The 19,310-nt window shown below is 40.6% G+C and overlaps 1 protein-coding gene across 4 annotated transcripts in view; it reads left to right on the top strand.

Moving 5' to 3' along the window:
* CCNYL1 (cyclin Y like 1) overlaps window positions 1–18,114 on the top strand; it is a 32,571-nt gene extending 14,457 nt beyond the window's left edge. For 2 of the 4 annotated variants that reach the window (XM_062498295.1, XM_062498294.1), the window contains 7 exons: window positions 1,522–1,622; window positions 3,083–3,118; window positions 3,843–3,894; window positions 6,940–7,059; window positions 9,087–9,253; window positions 13,422–13,584; window positions 16,379–18,114. In XM_062498295.1, coding sequence (XP_062354279.1) covers window positions 1,522–1,622; window positions 3,083–3,118; window positions 3,843–3,894; window positions 6,940–7,059; window positions 9,087–9,253; window positions 13,422–13,584; window positions 16,379–16,495 — 756 coding nt within the window. In that variant the 3' untranslated portion in view covers window positions 16,496–18,114. The remainder of the gene's footprint in view (window positions 1–1,521; window positions 1,623–3,082; window positions 3,119–3,842; window positions 3,895–6,939; window positions 7,060–9,086; window positions 9,254–13,421; window positions 13,585–16,378) is intronic. The other 2 variants (XR_009933421.1, XM_062498296.1) reach the window with 2 other exon arrangements.
* Window positions 18,115–19,310: the final 1,196 nt, after the last annotated feature.

Genomic DNA, 19,310 nt, shown 5'->3' with positions numbered 1-19,310 from the left:
AATATCATAAAGCATACAATGGTTGATGTCAAAATAATGAAAAATAATTTTTTGTTGTCAGTCTTCAGCATTTCAGAACAGTAAAGAAGAAAATATAAGCCAACCTGTCTGTATTTTTTTTTAAACAGAAATAAAACTGCATTAATTTCTCAGCTGAGATGAATGAATGACTTGCTGATTGACTATTGCTACAGGACTTACTTTAAGAAGTGTATCCAGTATGTAAAGAGAATAATGAACAAATATCAGTATGATAAACAAGTGATACTCCATTAGTTTTAAAATCTGAAAATATGCTCTGAGGTTCTTCCACAAGTATTACTTGGTTTGGACACTTCACTTACCAAAAAAACAGCCAAAACAAAAAAGATGCAATGTCATTAATAAGTGGATAAAAAAATCATTGAATAGTAAAGGTAAAAATGGAAGTTGGAAACATAAAGTTTAAAAAATATAAAAAGTATCTACTGATAGAGTACTGGTCAGATAATGGTATTTCAAGTCTCTTATTTTGCATGATTATGCAAGGAGTGGGGGTGATTATTTTCCCTTTTTTTCTCTCTTTTTTTTGTTACAATCCCAGCTTTGGTCTTCCAAGGTGAAGTGTGATTGCAGTGTTTTTGCTGGCAAACTTCAGCTGGAATGGGAGATATTCCCAGGCAGCTGTTGAGTTTTGAAGGGTTTCAGCATTTTCATATGGAAGACTTTCAAGTTTTAGACAAGGCATTTTAAAAGATTCAGGTGAAAACTAATGAATCTTGCATAGTTGATGAAAATTCCTCCCTCAATTATGATGTCTTATCCCTAGTACAAGGCATTTGCTGGAAAAGCTCAGGAAAACCTGGGTAGGGTTATATTGGAAAATTTCTTACAGTACAGAATGGATTAGGATGGATGATGGAGCTTATTGTTAGCTCTAAATAGTAAAAGTAAGGGTAATAGCAGTACTCTGTTTCCAGATGCTAAACAGGACATGTGTGAAGGGAGCCATGTCAGGAAAAGGCTTCTTTTTTCTCTTTTTGAAACTGTAACATGACAAAACCCCAAATGTTAAACTGGATAAACCAGAAACTGTAAAGGTGTACAGGATGTAAAAGAAGGGAAATGGTGATTATGGAGTCACAGGGAAATCTAATAGAGTACATCACAGAGAGGGAAGACTGGGACACAAACTGACAAGAATGGAATGGGAGAGAACTGAGAAAATCAGGACTTGCTGCTTTAGCTCAGCTATTTCTGCTGCAAATTATCCAAAATCATGTTGTGTATTATGAGGGATGGTTTACAAATGTGTCTTACACAAAGGAACTAGGTGGAAGGAGCTACTTCAAAGGTAGTACTACTAAAGAAACTACTACAGGGCAGCTTACATTGCAGCAGCAACCATCCACAGGGACCTCCTGTGCAGTAACCAGACGTGTAAAGCCACTATTCAGTGTGCTAAACAAAAGCTTAAAGAATCCCTCTTCTTGAATGTATTTCAGTTCTTTTCTTTTTTTCTCTTTTTTTTTTTTTCCTAAGGTTTCTCCTGGGCAGCTTACGAAAAAGTACAGCTCATGCTCAACAATATTTATAGATGACAGTACTGTCAGCCAGCCTAACCTTAGAAGCACAATAAAGTGGTAAGGACCCTTGTCATCATCAAGGGCTTGAGTGACATTGTAAGGGTTGTTTGGGATTTTCTCGGGGTCTTGCCTGTTCCAAGGCCAACTGCACCCTTGAATGAGAGAAGCACATCACTGCTTCTGCAGGTTGGTCATGGAGGGGGTCTAGAGGTCTGGGTAATGGGCTGCTGGAGGGAGCCCTTGTTTCACTCACAGAACTCAGGGACTGGCCTATTTCCAAGTTGTTCTCATCATGCACTTGAGGCAATGCAGAAGTGTGTCAGCATTGTGGGTTTGCAAGTAAGGATGTGTTGAGGTGGGGAGTTTAGTTCACACTAAAAGCCAAACCAGGAAATTCTTGACCTGGGAAAAGTTGAAATGAATTTTGTGTGAAGTTGCAGGACTGTGTTTGGTACTTTCCAGTGATACTAGTCTGCCCTCTAGTTGTGGAAAACCATGCATGTTGCTGACTTGGGGTTTAGTTCTGGCCTTTCTGCCTTTTCCTCACGTATTTGTTATTTTAGGTAGGTGATTATTATGTTCTCCAGCGTAAATGGCTGCTGGAGCTATTTTTCTGGATACCAGAAAGTCAGTTATTTGCACTTAGATGATACCTGCTGAGAATTGAGAAGAGTTTTATCGTGCTCGAGAGGAAAGGAAGGCTGAGATTGAGGCCTAGAAGGCTTTACTGATTTCATTGTAGTGTATAGTTGTAGAGTTTGGAAATGTCTAATATCTTGCTTTGTTACTTTAAAATTTGGTTTCAGACAAAGGTATGCAGCATGTCACTTCTCCTTTTCTAGAGAAAACAAAACAAAAACCTAAAAGATTATGCTTTTGCCATTTTGAAATGCTGTACAGCTGACAGCAGATCAGAAGTTTGCATGGTAGGTTCCTGTGATGGCAGTGTTCCTGTTATCACCATGAGTAAAGAATGTGAAATTTGGCCACAGTAGACAAGTGTAACTATATGAAACCTATTGCCTCACTTAGCAGAGACTGAAATCTGTTCTTGCCCACTTCTTGGATTATGCTAGCATAACACCATCTTTATTATTCTGTTTTTTAGACAGCTCCTAAATTAGACAACCAGACAGGATTAAAACATCTGCGGAATCTCTGCAATGGTATATGTAACACCAAGGAGAACTTAAGTTTTAGTTGGAAATAGTTGATATTTTCACTAAATATCACCTGATCAGGAAATGAAAGTATATGCTGAAAACGTCACTTAACACTGATTTTGTTGCACAGATATCTGTACAATGAATGTAAAAGTAGTTTGGCTGGCAGATTTGATTTGGCCAATTTCTGTCCAGACAGTTAAACATGAGAAATGAGATGTGTAGTGCTTGGGGATGTGAGAGGACATCACTGCAAAATGGATTTGTAACATTCTGCTGAATGACAGCTTTTGCAGTGGAACAGTGTGCCTGGAATGTGCTTTGTTAAATCTTTTTTCTTTTCTTTTTTTTTAGTGTAACATTAGCAATATTCTACCATATAAAGAACAGGTGAGTGAACTCTTCCTTTGCTGAAATATTTCTTTTTGAACCAGGGATATAAAATCATAGAATCACTAAGACTGGAAAAAAACTGTAAAGATCATAGAGTCAAATATGGTCTTGGTCACTTAAGTGACAGCTGGTGAAACTTGCAGTAGGTGAAAACTGGAACTTTATGCTGTATCTGTTTTTTCTTTGTACCCCTTCTTGAGAAGCTGTGGAAGGGTCAGTAACACCCACATCCAATGGCACATAAAACTCCAAAATGGGGAGGGAGGAAAAAACAACTCACCACAAATCAGCCTTTGGACTTTATTTAGCTTTTCCTGAATACAGAAGTATGGACTAGTTTTGATGGGTGAAGGAACACTCCATCCATGTACAAATCACTCTTGCCATTACAGTTCCAGCATATGCTTCTGAATTACAGCTAACTTTTTGAAGTAAATGCTATTAAAGGGTTTCACCTGGTTTCACATTTTAAGAGAGAACTTTAGTAAGCATAATACAAGAACATGGAAAGCTATTAATTGTTTAGCATCTTAAGTATTTAATTGTAAGGACTCATCATTAAATGCTTTGCAAAAAATACAAGGTAGCTCTATACCATATTCTAGGGAAGGCTGAACTATAAAATAGGTCCCTTGATCCTCTTTAATGAACAATGATTTTTAGTAGAGCTTACCATTGCCAATTAACTCTTATTGCTAAACCAGAGATTTTTGTTTTGTAGAGATTCTGACAGATCATTGGATATTTTTGATGAAAAATCTCATCCTCTCACAGTAAGTCTAATTTTTTTGTCCTCTGAGTGTTATCAGTAACATCTTGCTTTATTTGGTCTAAGTCATAAAAATGTATTAGCACCAGGCCACAATCAAACTGATCTTAAATTGTGTCTTTATATATAATGCAAAGTGCAAACAGTGACTTTTGAGATCAGCTAGATCACGAACAAAGCCCAGTCTAAATGTTACAAGCTATGTTTGATTTTTATGCTTTGACTATAAATAAAAACAAGCATGTGCCCAATTCTTTCGTATTCCATGTCTGGAGTTTCTTGTCCATCTCTTTTCTTTCCCTCTTTAATACTGCTTTATTAGAAGTGTTTTCTTTTTCTTTAGGAAGACATGGTTCGTGGGTATGTGCCTAACCTTTTAAATTACTGCAGACAGGAGAATATAATACATGAAGCATCACACAAAATAGTCAACAGTGAATTTGGCCCTTAAAAAACTGGAAAGGCAACATTTTGAAGTAAACATGCTTAAGGCTGCTTGCAGTAACAGCAAGGAACATTCAGGATGTGATTTTAATGTGACTGGTTCTGGTACACCTTTTTACATACTCTTGAAGATGTAAAACCTCACACTACAGGGAAGCCCAAGAGTGGAGTGTGTGCTTTTCACATCCAGTTTGGGCACTCCTATCCAAATGCCTGTTCTACAGAACCATTTACTTTGTTTTTCATGTGAAATTACTTTAGCAGAGAATTGAATTTACTCTGGGACTTACCTGAGTGATGCAGAGTAACCTATTTCACAGATCTTGCTTACTAATAAACAGATTTTAATAAACAAGTTACTCTTTTAAATTTGTTAAAGTTTCATCCCTAAATATGACCAGTTGTGCTAGGTACAATACAATAAAAATAAACACAACTCTTTATTCAATTAAAAAAAAAAGGACTTCAAGACAAGAGCTGCATTCAAGATTTCTTGTATGGACTGTAGCACTTCAGAGCAGAAAGTGTGGACCAAAACTATTTTAAATGCCTGAATCTGTTGTTTTGTATTCAAAAATATTTATATAAATTGGACTCCATCAGACAATTTCTTTATTTAACAACCCGACATCCTTTGATCCTTTCATATAGTCTACCTCCTGTTTAATGAGAAGAAAATAATTGTGTCCTCTGGAGGACACTTAAAGGTCTCTTCTATCTTACTGCAGCCCAGAGACAGAAACAGAGTTATGGCTGATTGTCACACTTCTGAGGGAAAGGCACACACAGCTTGTTAGTTCCTATAGCAATGGTGTTTTGCCTGGGTATCTACTGTTCCTTCAGAAAGGTTAATTAGCAGGAAGAAATCTCTGAACACCTTGTCTTCTAAAGATGCAGTCACAAGGAGTCCACACCAGGCTCTGTTGACCCTAATGGGACCCAGTTACTGGTATCTTGGATTTAGTCACAAATACCAATCTTGGTGCTTCCTTTCTCAGTGTCTTGGTTTAAGACAATTTAAGAGAACACTCTGGAATAAGTTGCCTCCCTGTATAGGTTCAACCAATCCCTTTCCACCAATAAGGAATGAATTCAAGTAGATATAAGTGAAAAAAGTGACAGTTTACCAACAAACAGAGCAGCAACAGGCAAAACTTAACAGTAAATAACTGCTAAATACCAAACTGCTGAATCTCACACCCTGTGGGAACAAGGACAGACTCAAAATGCCAGAAATACCTTTCCCAAGATGAGAAAGCCACTTACTGCAGTCTCTCTGAGACAAGTCAAAAAAACCCAAAAACAGAACCCAAAAAGGACAAAGCCTGTGCTTAAGGCAAGACCAAGCAGCTGGCAGAGCCAAGACCACACAGCAGCAGAGCCCAGCTACCTTCCAGAGCAGAGTTTAAAAGCACCTGGGATAGCACCCACCCGTCCCCAGCTGCCCATAACTGGGTCCTAAAGACACTGTGACAGTTTTTGGGCACAGATAGATGGCAATACAGTACCATTTTTGGTTACCTCAGGACATCCAGTCAGCAGAAATGTACTTCCAGATGTGCTTTTGTACCATGTGTAGCACAGGAATGAGCTGTGTTTCCTGCTCATGCTATTCCTAATGTTGCATGTCCCCCTTGCAGAGATAGCCTCTGTTGGTTAGTGGTGTATTAGGAGGCTGTGGGCTGTACAAAGTTAACTTACCTCTGCATTTTACTCAACAATGCTCCCTGGCTGTTGTAAGCTATAAAACCACAGGAAAATGCTGCTTTGCTTACCTTACAACTACTAACTTAGTGTCAAGCAGGTATGCTGTTCTCAGCTGCTCTCCTGACCATCCTGTAGGCCTAACCTGGTCTGTAGACAGAAATCTGCTCAGTACCAGTCTTGTAGAACCAGTGTGCAGAGCTGGAGCTGTTGAAGTTTCATCCCTCCAGCAAAAGTGCTGTATATCAGAATCAAATATCTCAAACACTTTAGGATTGTTTTTACAGACTGTTTCTGAGCTTTTCTTCTGCCCTGTGTTTAGAAACATTTTAGCACTGTTTCAGAGTTAAATCTAGTTGTTCATTAGCTTTGTTGTCTTTCTGGAGTCTCTCAAGAATGAGTCCTATGTAGACAGTGTAAATCACCTTCTAATTCTACCTGTGACAGAATTATTGCCACATGTAATTCAGTGTTTATTCAGCTGGAAGAGGACTCTCATGAAGTCTGTTAATTTTGCCTTTTGAAGAGCCATTGTTTCCCTGGTGTGTATATACCTGTGATTTTCTTGCAGGGAGAAGCTTTTTTTTTTTTTTTTTTATTTAGCATCTCTTTCAGTCTGAAAAACATTCCATGGCCAATAGTTAGCACCTGCAGTGATGATGGAAGTTCATGCTCTTTCCTGTTGGCCCTGCAGATCAAACAAGTGTTCAGAAGAGAGATAGCAGCTAAAGCTGCTGTGTTTTGTTTGAAATGCTGGCAGTATTGCAAGGCTGCTTCTTTGGGTGTATAACTCTGTGACAGGAAATGGGTGTACACACCTCTCTGAGAAGAAACAACCTGTTCTTTAGAGGCAGTGTTAAGTAAGACAGATTTTTCAGTCATTCCATGAACTGTCTTTCAGCGGGAAGAAGTCCCAGATGACTACTACAAGCACGACCCTGACCACAAGCACATCTACCGGTTTGTTCGGACGCTCTTCAGCGCAGCACAGCTGACAGCAGAATGTGCAATAGTGACCCTGGTAAGAGCACCCTGCTGCTGCAACTCCAGCTTTTGGAGGACTTTCCCCTCTCCTCATTTAAGAGAACTGGCCTGAACTGACATTTAAATAGTTTAGAGTATCTCATGAAACCCTATTAATGAAGGCACGGTACAAGTGAGTTCATTAGAGATTTCTAAGTAGCCACAGAAGTGATTAAATAAAAGGGCAGTTCCCTTTTCTGTGTATAAATATGTAATGCTTAATTACTTGTCCAATAAAACCCTGTTTATTTCATAATACATAACTCCCTGTAGAAGCTTGAGACAAGCCGAACAGTGGGATGCTGTAATCAGTGGGGTGTGATGAGATCATAAAGACATTTTTTATTTCAGTTGTGTGGAGGGGAAGGTGTGAGTTTTGAGTTCATATTAACCAGAACAAGTAATACTGCCTCAAGGGATCAAGACTCGATCCTATAGGAATTCTAGGAGAGGATCTTTCTCATTATTATGTCCTTCAATCATTGCCACCTTTCTACCAAACTCTTTTATTAAGCCTAAGTGGCTATAACTTTTTTTCCCCAGATGACATGGAGGTACTTAGAATTTAAGAATAATAATCTCATTACAGTTCATTGTTCGATTTCAGAAAGCATGATAAATTAAAAAATGTATCCATGACAATTACTTTTTTATATATATGTGTGTGTGCATATATGTATATGAAAGGAAATTTTAAAACCACAACATATATAATTGCTACTTTAAACTGTCTCTCAAACTGCCCTTTGTTGCACACTAAACTTCAGTCTTCATTGTGGCTTCTTTCTGAAAAACAGTGTGAAAGGAGAACACAACTATCACCAAAAGACAATATAGCAATTAAGCAAACTTAGCTTGAGGGACTCTCTTTAATAAGGAAATGAGTAATTTTAAAGGCTGAATATTTAAGAGCTATTGAAACTCTGAAAGCAGTTGGAGTTTTTGCTTTTTCGAAGACCGGCAAGCAAGTTTGACATAACAAGATGACAGCTAACTCTGGGCAAACTGTGTGAGGCGTTTACAAAAAATGGAGGTAGTTTTTAAAGTGAATTTTACCACTAGATGGCCCTGTTATTATAGGAACACCTTTAGGCTATTTGAAGGCTACCAGCCAAGGATAAGAAGAAAGCATGGGGAGACCTCAGTGACAAAGATTAATCCTTCCCTTAGACCTTAATAGGTGGAGCTTCCTTTACTCACTGATTTATCTGAAGCTACATTAGAAACTTGAATTTAGATGAGGGAATAGAATATTAAAAACAATTTATATTCAAATTTGAAAGTGCATGTTACTTAGTACATGGATCGTTATGTGAACAGTAGAGACCTTTCAAGGAAGAGAGATTCCACATCCTAGAGTTGGTTTGAGATCTCATGGGAAGAAAAGAGATCTCAAGGCACATCTTGGATTTGGCTACGTCTCACTGCCTAAGCAGTTGGTGATGGGGATGAAGGGATTGAAGCCTGTTCCATACAGAAAATATAAAAATAAATGAAACAGAAAATAATAATAAAACAGAAATAGCACTAAAGGCTTTTCACTGTGCATAGACAGCAATCAACACATCTTTGTTCCATCACTAGAGATGGAAGTGCAGGTTTTAGCACTTCCCATTAAGCTACAAGTGCTGAGCTTTAACCATAATGAAAGGCTAATATAATGTTGAGTGATTTGCTGTGCAGGTAGGCCCTAATGAGAACCTGCCAGTGATGTGTGAAAGAGCTGTAGCAGAGTCTCCCTGAAGGAGCAGTGCTCACTGCTCAGAACTCACACCTCACCAGCTATTGTGGACCCTGGTGCTCCAGCTCTTGTGGGAAAATAAAAAACAGAAATCGAAACTCCTGAAAATTTGGATTCTTAGGTGTAAGTAGTAATCACTGATACTTATGTTGAAATACTTAACAGTAACAAATAGTCATATTGGACTGGCATGATTGCTGCTCAGCTCTGCTCCAGGTCTTAATTACACTCGTACAATTGTGAGGTTTTGTTGTTTGTTTTTTTTCCCCTTCTTCTTTCTATAGGTTTATTTGGAAAGGCTTTTAACCTATGCAGAGATTGACATATGCCCTAGTAACTGGAAGAGGATAGTTCTAGGAGCTATTCTGCTGGCTTCTAAAGTCTGGGATGATCAAGCTGTGTGGAATGTGGATTATTGCCAAATACTGAAGGACATTACTGTTGAAGACATGTAAGTTGCAAGGTTTGGGTAATCTACAGTGGTGGGATTTTTGAGGGTTTTTTTATGTGAGTTTTGTTTTTGTTTGTTTGTGGTTTTTAAATAGTAATTTTTGTGATCGTGCTGAAAAAACCTCTCTGTTTCTATGATATATATATAAGGTGTATATTTAGTGTCTGGCCTCATTCTATTTTTTAACCTCAAGAAACTTTAGATAATTGCCCTACTTTGAGACAAATCTGTATTAATAATTTTAATTATTTGCATGAGTGACTTCAAAGTCAGTTTTCTTTACCTTCCTTATCTCAGTGATGAGCCATGGAACTAAGCTGCCCAATTTATAGTCTTACCAAAAGGGCTTTTGAGAAGTAAAAAAAAAAAAAAAAAGTTAACTAAATTTGTCCCCTACCTTTTCTGTTTTAGAATTTGAAGATTTGCAAGGTAAGCCATAACCTGGAATTTGATGTGTGCTTGTGTACCCAGTTAAGGCCTAAACATCTCAAGGTCTGAGCTCCTAGTGCTGCTGCTGGCAGGCAGGTGGTGTTTGTGTGGGTAGCTATGGTTGCCTGTGTTACACACAGCTACTGCTGCAGCTCTCCTCTCTGGGCAGGTTCTTAGATGTGCCTGCAGTGCTGAAAACAAAGTCCTCAGTCTTACTGCTGCTTGTTTTTGTAAGGCTGTTCTTCAGATCTATTTTTGTCTTGAGTGTCAGTCTCAGTTTTTCAGAAATTTTGAATCTGCTGTCTTTTCTTGCTGCACTCAGCTTCAGGCCAGATTCTGCAGTATGGGAAGATATTCATCCTCATGGCTCCAGGCTCATGGGCTGGAGGTGTGTTTATGTGGACTGTAGTTAGCCCATTAGGTTTTCTGTTAAATTCCTTCTCACCAAGTTCTATCTCAGAGCTTTGAAACATTAGCATTTTTGTTTTAATTCCATCTGCTAGCTTGTTCTCCTACTTCTCTTATTATCACAGGTAGAAGTGATACAAGTCCAGCTTAAAACACCAGGCTTTCTGGCCTTGCTTTCATGACATGCTTTAAAGTGTTTGAGTTTAATCAGTGCTGTGCCCTGAGCATGTGTCTAGGCCTGTGCAGTGACAGCCAGTTCTAGCACAGGAGCAGACTGAGCTGGCAGAGCTCTGCACACAGCACTGGAGGGTGCCTGTGTCATGGGGCAGTGTTCCTGCCCCAAGCTCTCTTCTCTGGATTCAGCCCAAACTAATGTTTAAAGTACAGTAAGTAATTATTCATTTGGGACTCTTTGGGAGGAGGAGTATCCAGTTTTCTTCCTTTTACGTGGGGGGCTGTATTTCTAAAAATGGTGGAGTTTTCTGCACCAAAACAATTTTATTGTTCAGACTACTTCACATCTCAGACAGCAACCACTGTTACTTGTTTTATACATACCCCTTGCCTGGGAGTTCTTTGTCTCAAAATGCAGGACTGTGCCAGCCCTGCTTTCAGAAAGGCATAATTAGTTATTTTATACAATGTACATCTTCACTTAGCCTGGCCCCAAGTACTCATCTGTCTGAGGAACATACTTGAAGTGTAGCTGCAAATAACTCTGAGATGGCTGAAGTGGGGTCAGAAAAGCCAGGAGTGCTGGAGGGTACATCTTGCTCTTTTTGATGTCTCTTCTTCTAGCCCTAGTTGGGACAAATCAAATTGATAGCACTGAAAATATCTGTAACAAGCAGGATATTTATTCTCTATTTCCAGTGCCGGGTCTCCTGAAATTGTCTGTACTTGCATTTTCAAAGCAGTGACGGTGGTAAGGAAAATAGATGGAATGTAGGCATTTTTTTTTCCTCCAATTTGAGGATGGGATTTTTGTAATCCCATCTCATTTGAGATGACTTAGACCTTTGAATTTAGGAATGGGCAGACACTGTACTATCCCCTTCCTGACAGTGGCACAGGGTATTCATCCCAGGCTCTGCAACCAGGCAGACTTCACCACTCTTTGGCTGGATAACATCACCATTATAGGGACCTTGGAAAACTGCTTCAAATACTTGGCAAAATCGTTTTAAGTTTACTTTCAGTTCCTGGTTGGTACTATAGTTATTGTCAGTTTTAGTAGTTGCAGTATTTTTTAAACCAGTCATTTGATAGTGAGTATTCCAAATAGAAGAATTAATGAGAGGAAATAACTGGCAAAGGATTTCAGTCACAGTTGCATTCTAATGTTGGAGATGGCTGGTGATGCTGCCATAGAATGCACCCAAAATCCCAGCAGCTTCCCAGCTAAAGAGTGCTTGACAGGACTCTGCCAGGTGTGGCTCCCTGGCTGGGCCATTCCTGTGCAGGAACAGCCTGTCCACCAGGCACCACGGGTGGACCTCCCCACCAAACTCCCCACTCTTCCCACTGCTCACAGTTGTGCTGGCAGCATCTCCAACAGCTTTGTTAGGGCAGGAGCTGGGGGCTCTCAGGTTCTGAAGGGATACAAGATCCAGGCCTGGCTACTGCCACATCCTTTGCCTCATCCTACTAAACATAGCTGAAGTGTTCATCTTATTTTTTCTATCACAAGCCCTTTTCTATCTGACCAAGGCAAAGGTGTGTTTTTTTAATGAAAGACATTTTTCTTTTGGGTTTTGGGAGACAGTCTTTTTGTTTACTTATTTCTAATGGGAAAAAAAATCAAAGGAAATTCAGTTGACATTTGGAAGTCATCCTTTGTCAGAACTTGCTAGCTTTGATGAGACCCAATCTATAATTGCTGAAAAAATAACAGTACAGCTGCTAATCTTGCCATGATTGTTTGTAAGGGGACACATGCTGTTCATTCTTTAGGCTACATGTATTTGTAAATAAGGCACAGAAAAAACACGGGCATTATCCTTTCCCAGGTTTTAAACCACTGTTAATAGACTTGTTAATCCAATGAAGAATTGTCTTTTTGCAGAATTAAAATGTATTAGCCTAGTGAGTACAAAAGGGGCAGTGAAGAGCATTTACTCACAGGGTAAATCAAGCTCTGATCAGCTGATCATCAAAACATTATCTGATTTACATTTCTATAGGCTTATGACCGTATGAACAGGAAATTAATTTTGGCACTAGGTTCAATGATACTCAAGTCTGCTATGCTAGAAAGAAGCACAAAGCTGCTATTCATATTGAGACCCAATACAGGACAACACGGGCGATTCCTTGCTTTATTTGCACCTGCACTGATAGGTAAAGCATCCATTTTAAAAGCTCCCCAAAAAAGCATTAACAACCTTGGCACTGACTTGGTGCAGCTCATCTTCTGGTGTATTCACCGTTGGCCTGTACAGCTGCTAAATTCTGTTGGAACAGATCTGCTACCTGCAGGGACTGTTGTTGAACTGAATGGCTCAGTTTGGGTACCATCACTTTCTTCTTAGGTTAATTTGTAAAATATTGGGTTTTTTTCCTCTGTAGAGTATCTCTGCTTTAGCTGACCACATTACCAGTAGCTGGAGCAGTTTTTTTCATGTCATGGCACTCTCCACGCTTTTCCCCAAGTATTTTGCCCAGTGAAAACAGACAAGAGAGTAAAAACTGGACAGTGCCCTTTGACATAGTACTTTGTTATCCTGCCTAATGCTATTGAGAAGAAAATTCCTTCTCCCACCTAATGCTGCTTATTTATTTATTTATTGGAGATGAATCCATGTTGCTTCAAGAGGCTTTTTTCTGTGAGATAATAGCAGCAGCTCTTCATAGATCCATTTGTTGCCGTGGTGATCTGCCTACTCCTTTTGTTAGTCCTCCTCTACTTCAATAAACCCCCTTCCTGTTATCAGCCCGGTGAAAATGTCTGCAAGTTCTTCAGAGCTAATAAACAGCATACATCATTCCTTTCATCTGATCACTATAGTGTGGGGCCGTATGAGAGTGAGAATGGTGCATGAATTGTACAGCTGCACTAATGGAACTCGGAAGAATGAACCTCCCCGCTCCGCCGGGCGAGTGCACGACAGGGCACTGCCTTCCGAGCCCAGCCGGAGGTGCCAGGACTCAAAAGCTGCACCTTGTTTTCAGCATCACGGAATGACCTGTCTCTCAAAACTAATAATGCAGAGCTCTCAGTGACCTGTTTCAAAGTTGCTGGGTTTAAAACAAGCTTGAGGTCTCTTCAGTGTTTTCAGCCAGCTAAAACAATCTTTATTTTCCTTTGTCTCCTGTCCCTTACGCCTCCTAGGAACGAGATGGAAAGACACTTCTTGGAGCTACTGCAGTTTAATATCAATGTTCCTGCCAGTGTTTACGCCAAATACTACTTTGATCTTCGCTCCCTAGCAGATGACAATAACCTGAGCTTTCTGCTGGAGCCTCTCAGTAAAGAGAGAGCACAGAAGCTGGAGGTAAATGGTCTGAGAGTGGCTGAGCGGGGGACTCCTCTGTCTTGTATGAGTAGTAAGAGCATCTGTTGCTAATCATGTTAAGTGGCAGTTAGAAAAACTAAAAAGCTTTTAGATTAGTGTATTACAGGGTAATTTAACCCCTTTATAAATACAGGTAGCACTTATAAAACCATGCCTAGGCTAAGCTAGAATTCTGAGGAAAGGAAGGGTTTTGGAAGAGTTTACAAAAGTCTAGCAGATAGCAGAATAAAATGGATGTTATTCTGGGAACCGTAGTTCAGCTAGGCTACTTAAGATTGAAAGGATTAGTGTCATATGTAATGGATTGTCTGTCCTTAGCTGGTCACAGTCTGTATTCCAAGCACCTAGAGACAGTCACACTCAGACCCTTCTAAATACTACCAGCTGAAGGTTTCCCACTGCATCCCACTGCACAGCTGCTTTTAGATTTAGAGGGAGCACCCTTAACTGCTCTCATGGTTTAATAAACAATTTGTCTGGGGGCAGCTGCAGAAGTAAGTTATGGTTTCCCACCTTTCCAGAGAAACGTCGCTTTAAAATAAACTTTTGGAATAGCTCCTTCTTGGGAATCCTTCAGAATGCCCAGAGGAGTGTAAATGCAGATTACTGTCCCCTTCTGTTCCATGGGAAAGGCTGCCCTTGTGGAGAGGCCCCACAGCCTTCCTGGCACGAAGGCTCATTTTAAAAAGCTTTAACTTTTGCAGAGTCAGTCTTCCTAGTGGCTGGAGATATGTAAGACATTTTGAAAATATACAAATTACCTGGGTTCCTAGGGAAATTTCTTGTTGGTTCAATGCAACCTTTCGTCTGTCCAGGTTTAATTGATGACTCTGCATGTTGTTTTGTTGACCTTTCAACAAAAGCATTACCACAGGCCCTGTGTACACTGATACCATGGTCCCTTTCAGAGAGGGGTGTGCTGTGGATTCTTGGCTTATATTGTCCCCTTGTCCACCCCCAATAATTCAGCCAAGGGCTAGGGATTTTATTTTGTGCCATAAGTGCCTGAACTTCAGGAGTAAGTATGTTCCCTCCTGGTCCTTTGGAATGATCACTATGATACGCCTATGAATTCCTCTATTTAAAGTTAAGCAGTGCAGCTCTTCTGCTTTGTCTCACTCGTGTTACTTGCACTTTAAGCTAACACTGTCACTAGTTGTAAATGTGGTTGTAGGGCAGTTCATAGTCCACAGGAAATTGTTTACTGAACTGCTCAGTGCCAGGGCATAAGTGGATGATTTACAGATTGTGAGCCTGTTTTGTTTCTTCTTTCTTAGTATTTGGGGACTTGGTATTTAAAACCAGAGTAATTTTCAGTACAGTATGTAATTTGCTATCATGCACTTACTAATGCATGTATATTGGACATTTCAGGGTTTAATTCTAAAATGTGATAAATATTTAGACTATTTGCTGAAATTTTTGTTCCTACCTTTCAGTTAGAAGCACATAACCAGCTGATAGAAGCCAGTATAAAGCAGTGAATTAGTGAATTCCAGAAACTGAAAACTGATTTACACCATATGGGCAACTGGGGCTAAATATGTCAACACAGGTTGCTGTGTGATTGATGTGCTAGCATTAAAGCAGGATGGAGAGTCTGTCTGGTCTTGCACCAGGAGCTCATGCCGCCAGTGTCTCAAAGAATGCCACTCTTGAGCCAAATGCATGCCTCCAGAAGGTCGGCAGAAATAAATGTAAATAATTATTTTAAAATACACTAAGAACTTTATTCATGCTCAGAGTGCTTTTCACCTTTTGAACTTGCAGAACACTGGGCTGTGCTGAATGGGTGCTGCCTTAAAGGGAAGGTGTAGGCTTGTAGCTGATCACAGGATACTGAAAGTTCATCTGGTGATAGGTGGTAAATTATTAATGGAAGTAAATGTTCAAGGCTGAAATTCAGGTCAACTTTTTTATTACAGATATCCTTATTAATTTGCATTGATAATGCCTGAAGGCTCCAAACAGAAACAGGCCTTGCAGGGGAAGAGACACAATATTTTTTTGACAATTGTGTTATTAGGATTTAAATAATTAGGCTTGTTACTAGAATAGCTAGATAAGCAGAGGGAAAGAGGCAAGCCAATAAAAGGATGAAAAAGGAATTCAACACTAGATTATCTGCACATGCTAATATTTAATTGCTGTAATAAAGTCCTGTGGCTGCCCTCCCTTCTCAGATCATGGGGTTGATCCAGAATATGTTGGGAGAGAGGGGGTAGAGAATGCAAAGGCAAAACAGACACCCTAGTAGAAATTAATTTCCTCGGCTTGCTTGCTGTGAGTGGCCAAGGGTAAGATTCCCGAGGGAGCACAGAAAACCTCTCCAGTTTGTACCTTTTCTCTCAGAGAAATGCCTGTGTGCATTTCTGCACTGTTAAAATATTTCTTTTGTGCTGCTGCATACGCTAGACCCAGCTCCTCACAGTGATTTTCTACATAACTTCCACTACCTTAAGTCTGAAACGGATCAAAGTTTTTCATTAGACGGTGAGACTAGTAAAATAAAGAAGATACTTGCATATGGAAACCACTCACCTTCGTTAGGTCTGCCTTTCTGATGCCTGGGGTTCAAGCTGACCTGGGGACAGACCCCGTTACTATTTTCCCTCCAGAGCAGTCCTTATTTATTGTCATTCTGGGTAAAAGCCGGGGGTGTCACTGCTGCAGAGCGCCCGTGCTGTTGGTATTGCCCTTGTAAAACCTCCCTTGGAAGGCTCAGGTTTCGCTAACGAGGACTTTCCATTTTGTGTCTGTGCGCGGTGCCCAGGCGATCTCCCGGCTGTGTGAGGACAAATACAAAGACTTGTCAAAAGCTGCTATGAGACGATCGTTCAGTGCTGATAACCTAGTTGGTATCCGCCGTTCTAATGCCATCCTCTCCTGAGGAGAGGGCGAGGCGCAGCACCAGGAGCCGGCGTCCCCACGAACCGGAGGGATCCACCGCTCCGCGCGCGCCGGCCGGCGCTGATGGTGCCTTCTGGCAAGAGGAAGCCAGCAGAGTCACTCAGCCAAGGGAGCCCAGAGCTTGAGGAACGTGCTTGGTGCAAAAGACAAGACCTTTGTCAAATCAACTCTCTCCTCGTTCTGATGTATCCAGAGGTGCAAAAACAAACTTATCTCCTTCTTCTCCCCCCCACAGATGTTTGCTTACTATGTAGGCCTATAGCTGTGAACTCCTGAGGTTTTTAATGATAAGTAGTTTTAAATTTTAGAATTTAAACACTAACCACATGACTATAGTTACAATGTTCTTCCCTCCTCTCCCCTCTCATCCAGAGTCTCGCTGCATTTGTATTTCAGGTCAATGCAGTGTTAACGAAAACACCACATGGGACTCTTAAAGTATAAAGCCACTCTGGAGCTGAAAACAGTAGCATAGACTCGGGTTGATGGCTTTTCCCTGGTTTGGCTACTAAAAGCTGCTATTATTGGTGATGTGTTCATACCAAGAAACTGCCCAGCAGGAAGGAATTCCATCTCTGCACCCACAACTTCACTCCAGTAAAGATTGTCAAAAGACTTTGAATGTTTTGACTGGGGGCAGAGATACAGGTTTTATGTATTGTTAAAATGTATAGGGTCCATGCTGCATTTCTTGTGAATTATGGTGCTTCTCTCATTTTCTAATACTTCTGTTGCTCTGGAAGAGATGTAATCTGTGTATTTTTCTGAGGCATTGAATGAAAAAGTTGGTCTGGAAACATCATCACCATCCCAAACAGTGTAGCAATCCAGTGGCGTGTGTGCAGCACTGCTTCTCTGAGTTCTACTGCAGATCTCTTGTGCTATATACAGTGAGTTCCTAAAGCTGATATTGTGCATCCATCTGGCTCTCCTTGGGTTTCAATTTCCTGGGAGGAAGTTACATTCATAATGAGACAATAATGCATTTGAGAATCCTGGACTACCTATTGAGGTAGATGGAAAAAAAATGTGTTCAACTGAGAATTATCAAAAAGCTTTCTATAAACCTTTTTTAAATTTTTTGTTTCCCAAAGTGAATTTTACCCTGTGCAACTGCTCTAGAGGCTTGGGGTTTGTTTGCTCTTTTTGAGACTTTGGAACAGAGCTTACTTTCAAGCTCTAAAACTGAACTCTAAACAGGATAAGTATTACTATAGACTCTTCCTGTTACAAGTCTTTGTAGTATCTTCCCTTCTTGGATCCAAATAGGTTCTAGGCAGTGTCCTAGGAGCAGATTTCCCTCCAAATGACACGGGTTTTGTGCACTTCCTCTTACAGCCAAGGCCCAGAAACTTACACTGAACAAGTCCATCTGCCTTTGGGAGTGGGGCTGTGTGAGTGCCATCACCAGTGTGGCTGCTCTCAGCTGTTCAAATGATGCATACAGCCTTTTGCAGTGTGCAAATGTGCCAGCCCCTGGCTCCCAAACCCATGGAACTTGGCACTTCAGGTATTGATCTCAATTCAATATTGAAAATAACACTACATCTTCAGGTGGTTTTCCTTTCTCATGTTTGTATTGAAAGAAAAGCTAATAAACTCTATTTTAATTAAAGTTAAAGGTGAAGAGTGTGTTCAGTACAGCTGTTGAATTCCACTGCACCTCAAAAAAGGAAAAAAAAGAACAAGGACAAACACCTCAAAAAGTGATGTGTGTTTAGGCCTCTCCATTCCCCACACCAGCCTACCACCTTCATTTGGTCCCCATGGGCTGGCAATGCCTGGGAGCAGGCAGCAGAGTCCTGGGAGCAGTGCAGGCCTGCATGGCTTCCCAAATCTTCCCCCACGGTCTTTGGATTTAGAACTTGACTCAGGCTGCTCAGCTAAACCATCACTGCCAGTTTCTTTGCACTGCAGTGGCCTTTAAAGTAGGGCCAGTTTTGCTGGAGGTGATTTGATGTTTTTTTAAGTCCTGCCTTGAGGAGCACTGAATTGGAAGCTACAAGTGACCAGCCCCTGTATTGTCTTGTGACCTAATTGCTAAGGAGCTTTGCCTTCAGCTGTGTGGGGTGGGTCTGGTGCACTGTGCTGTGGGGCTGCTCCAAAAGCAGCCACTCTCTGTGAGCTGCTCAGCAGAGACTGCAGGCACTCATTTCCCCTTCTTGCCAGAAGAGATGGAGACTCTTCCTGCTGATCTGGATGGCTGTGAATGACAAGTCAAGCTGATGGCTGCTTCTGCAATACATCCTTCAGGAGACAGCTGCTATGAACCTAGTTTTGCTTCGAATATTACCTGGCTTTAGTTTTACTGTAGCCTAGCCCAGAGCACATTATCAATGGGATTCTGGTCTGTTCAGCAGATACTAAGCAGGCCTGAACTCCAACTCGGCCTCTTAAGAGGAAAGAACAGCAATTCCTTTTACCATTCTGGTACCCCTAAAGGAGTTAGATTCTGGAAAACACAGCTAGTGTATTTCTTAGCTAAACAATAAAATGCAAACCATACAGCTCTCTTTTGAAGTGCTGGGCAGTAGTAGTTTTTCAGAAGGAATTGCTTTTAGGTGATTCTTCTGGACAATGTGAAGTGGAAATACCCTCCAATTTGCACTACTCTATATGCTGGTCACACTTTCCTCAAAGAGGCAGAAAAAAACTTAGAGTCAGAATACTGGACTTATAGAGACTGTTACCTACCTCTGCTCCCAGGGAAGAGCAACTGACTATGGGATCAATGTACCTTGTTTTTCTCAATCCAACAGCTGAGTAATATTTAATCTATGTTGAGGTGACCTCTG

Source organism: Cinclus cinclus, chromosome 9, assembly GCF_963662255.1.
Source record: "Cinclus cinclus chromosome 9, bCinCin1.1, whole genome shotgun sequence".
In the NCBI taxonomy this organism is placed as follows: Eukaryota; Metazoa; Chordata; class Aves; order Passeriformes; family Cinclidae; genus Cinclus; species Cinclus cinclus.
This window is presented reverse-complemented; position numbering and strand designations above follow the sequence as displayed.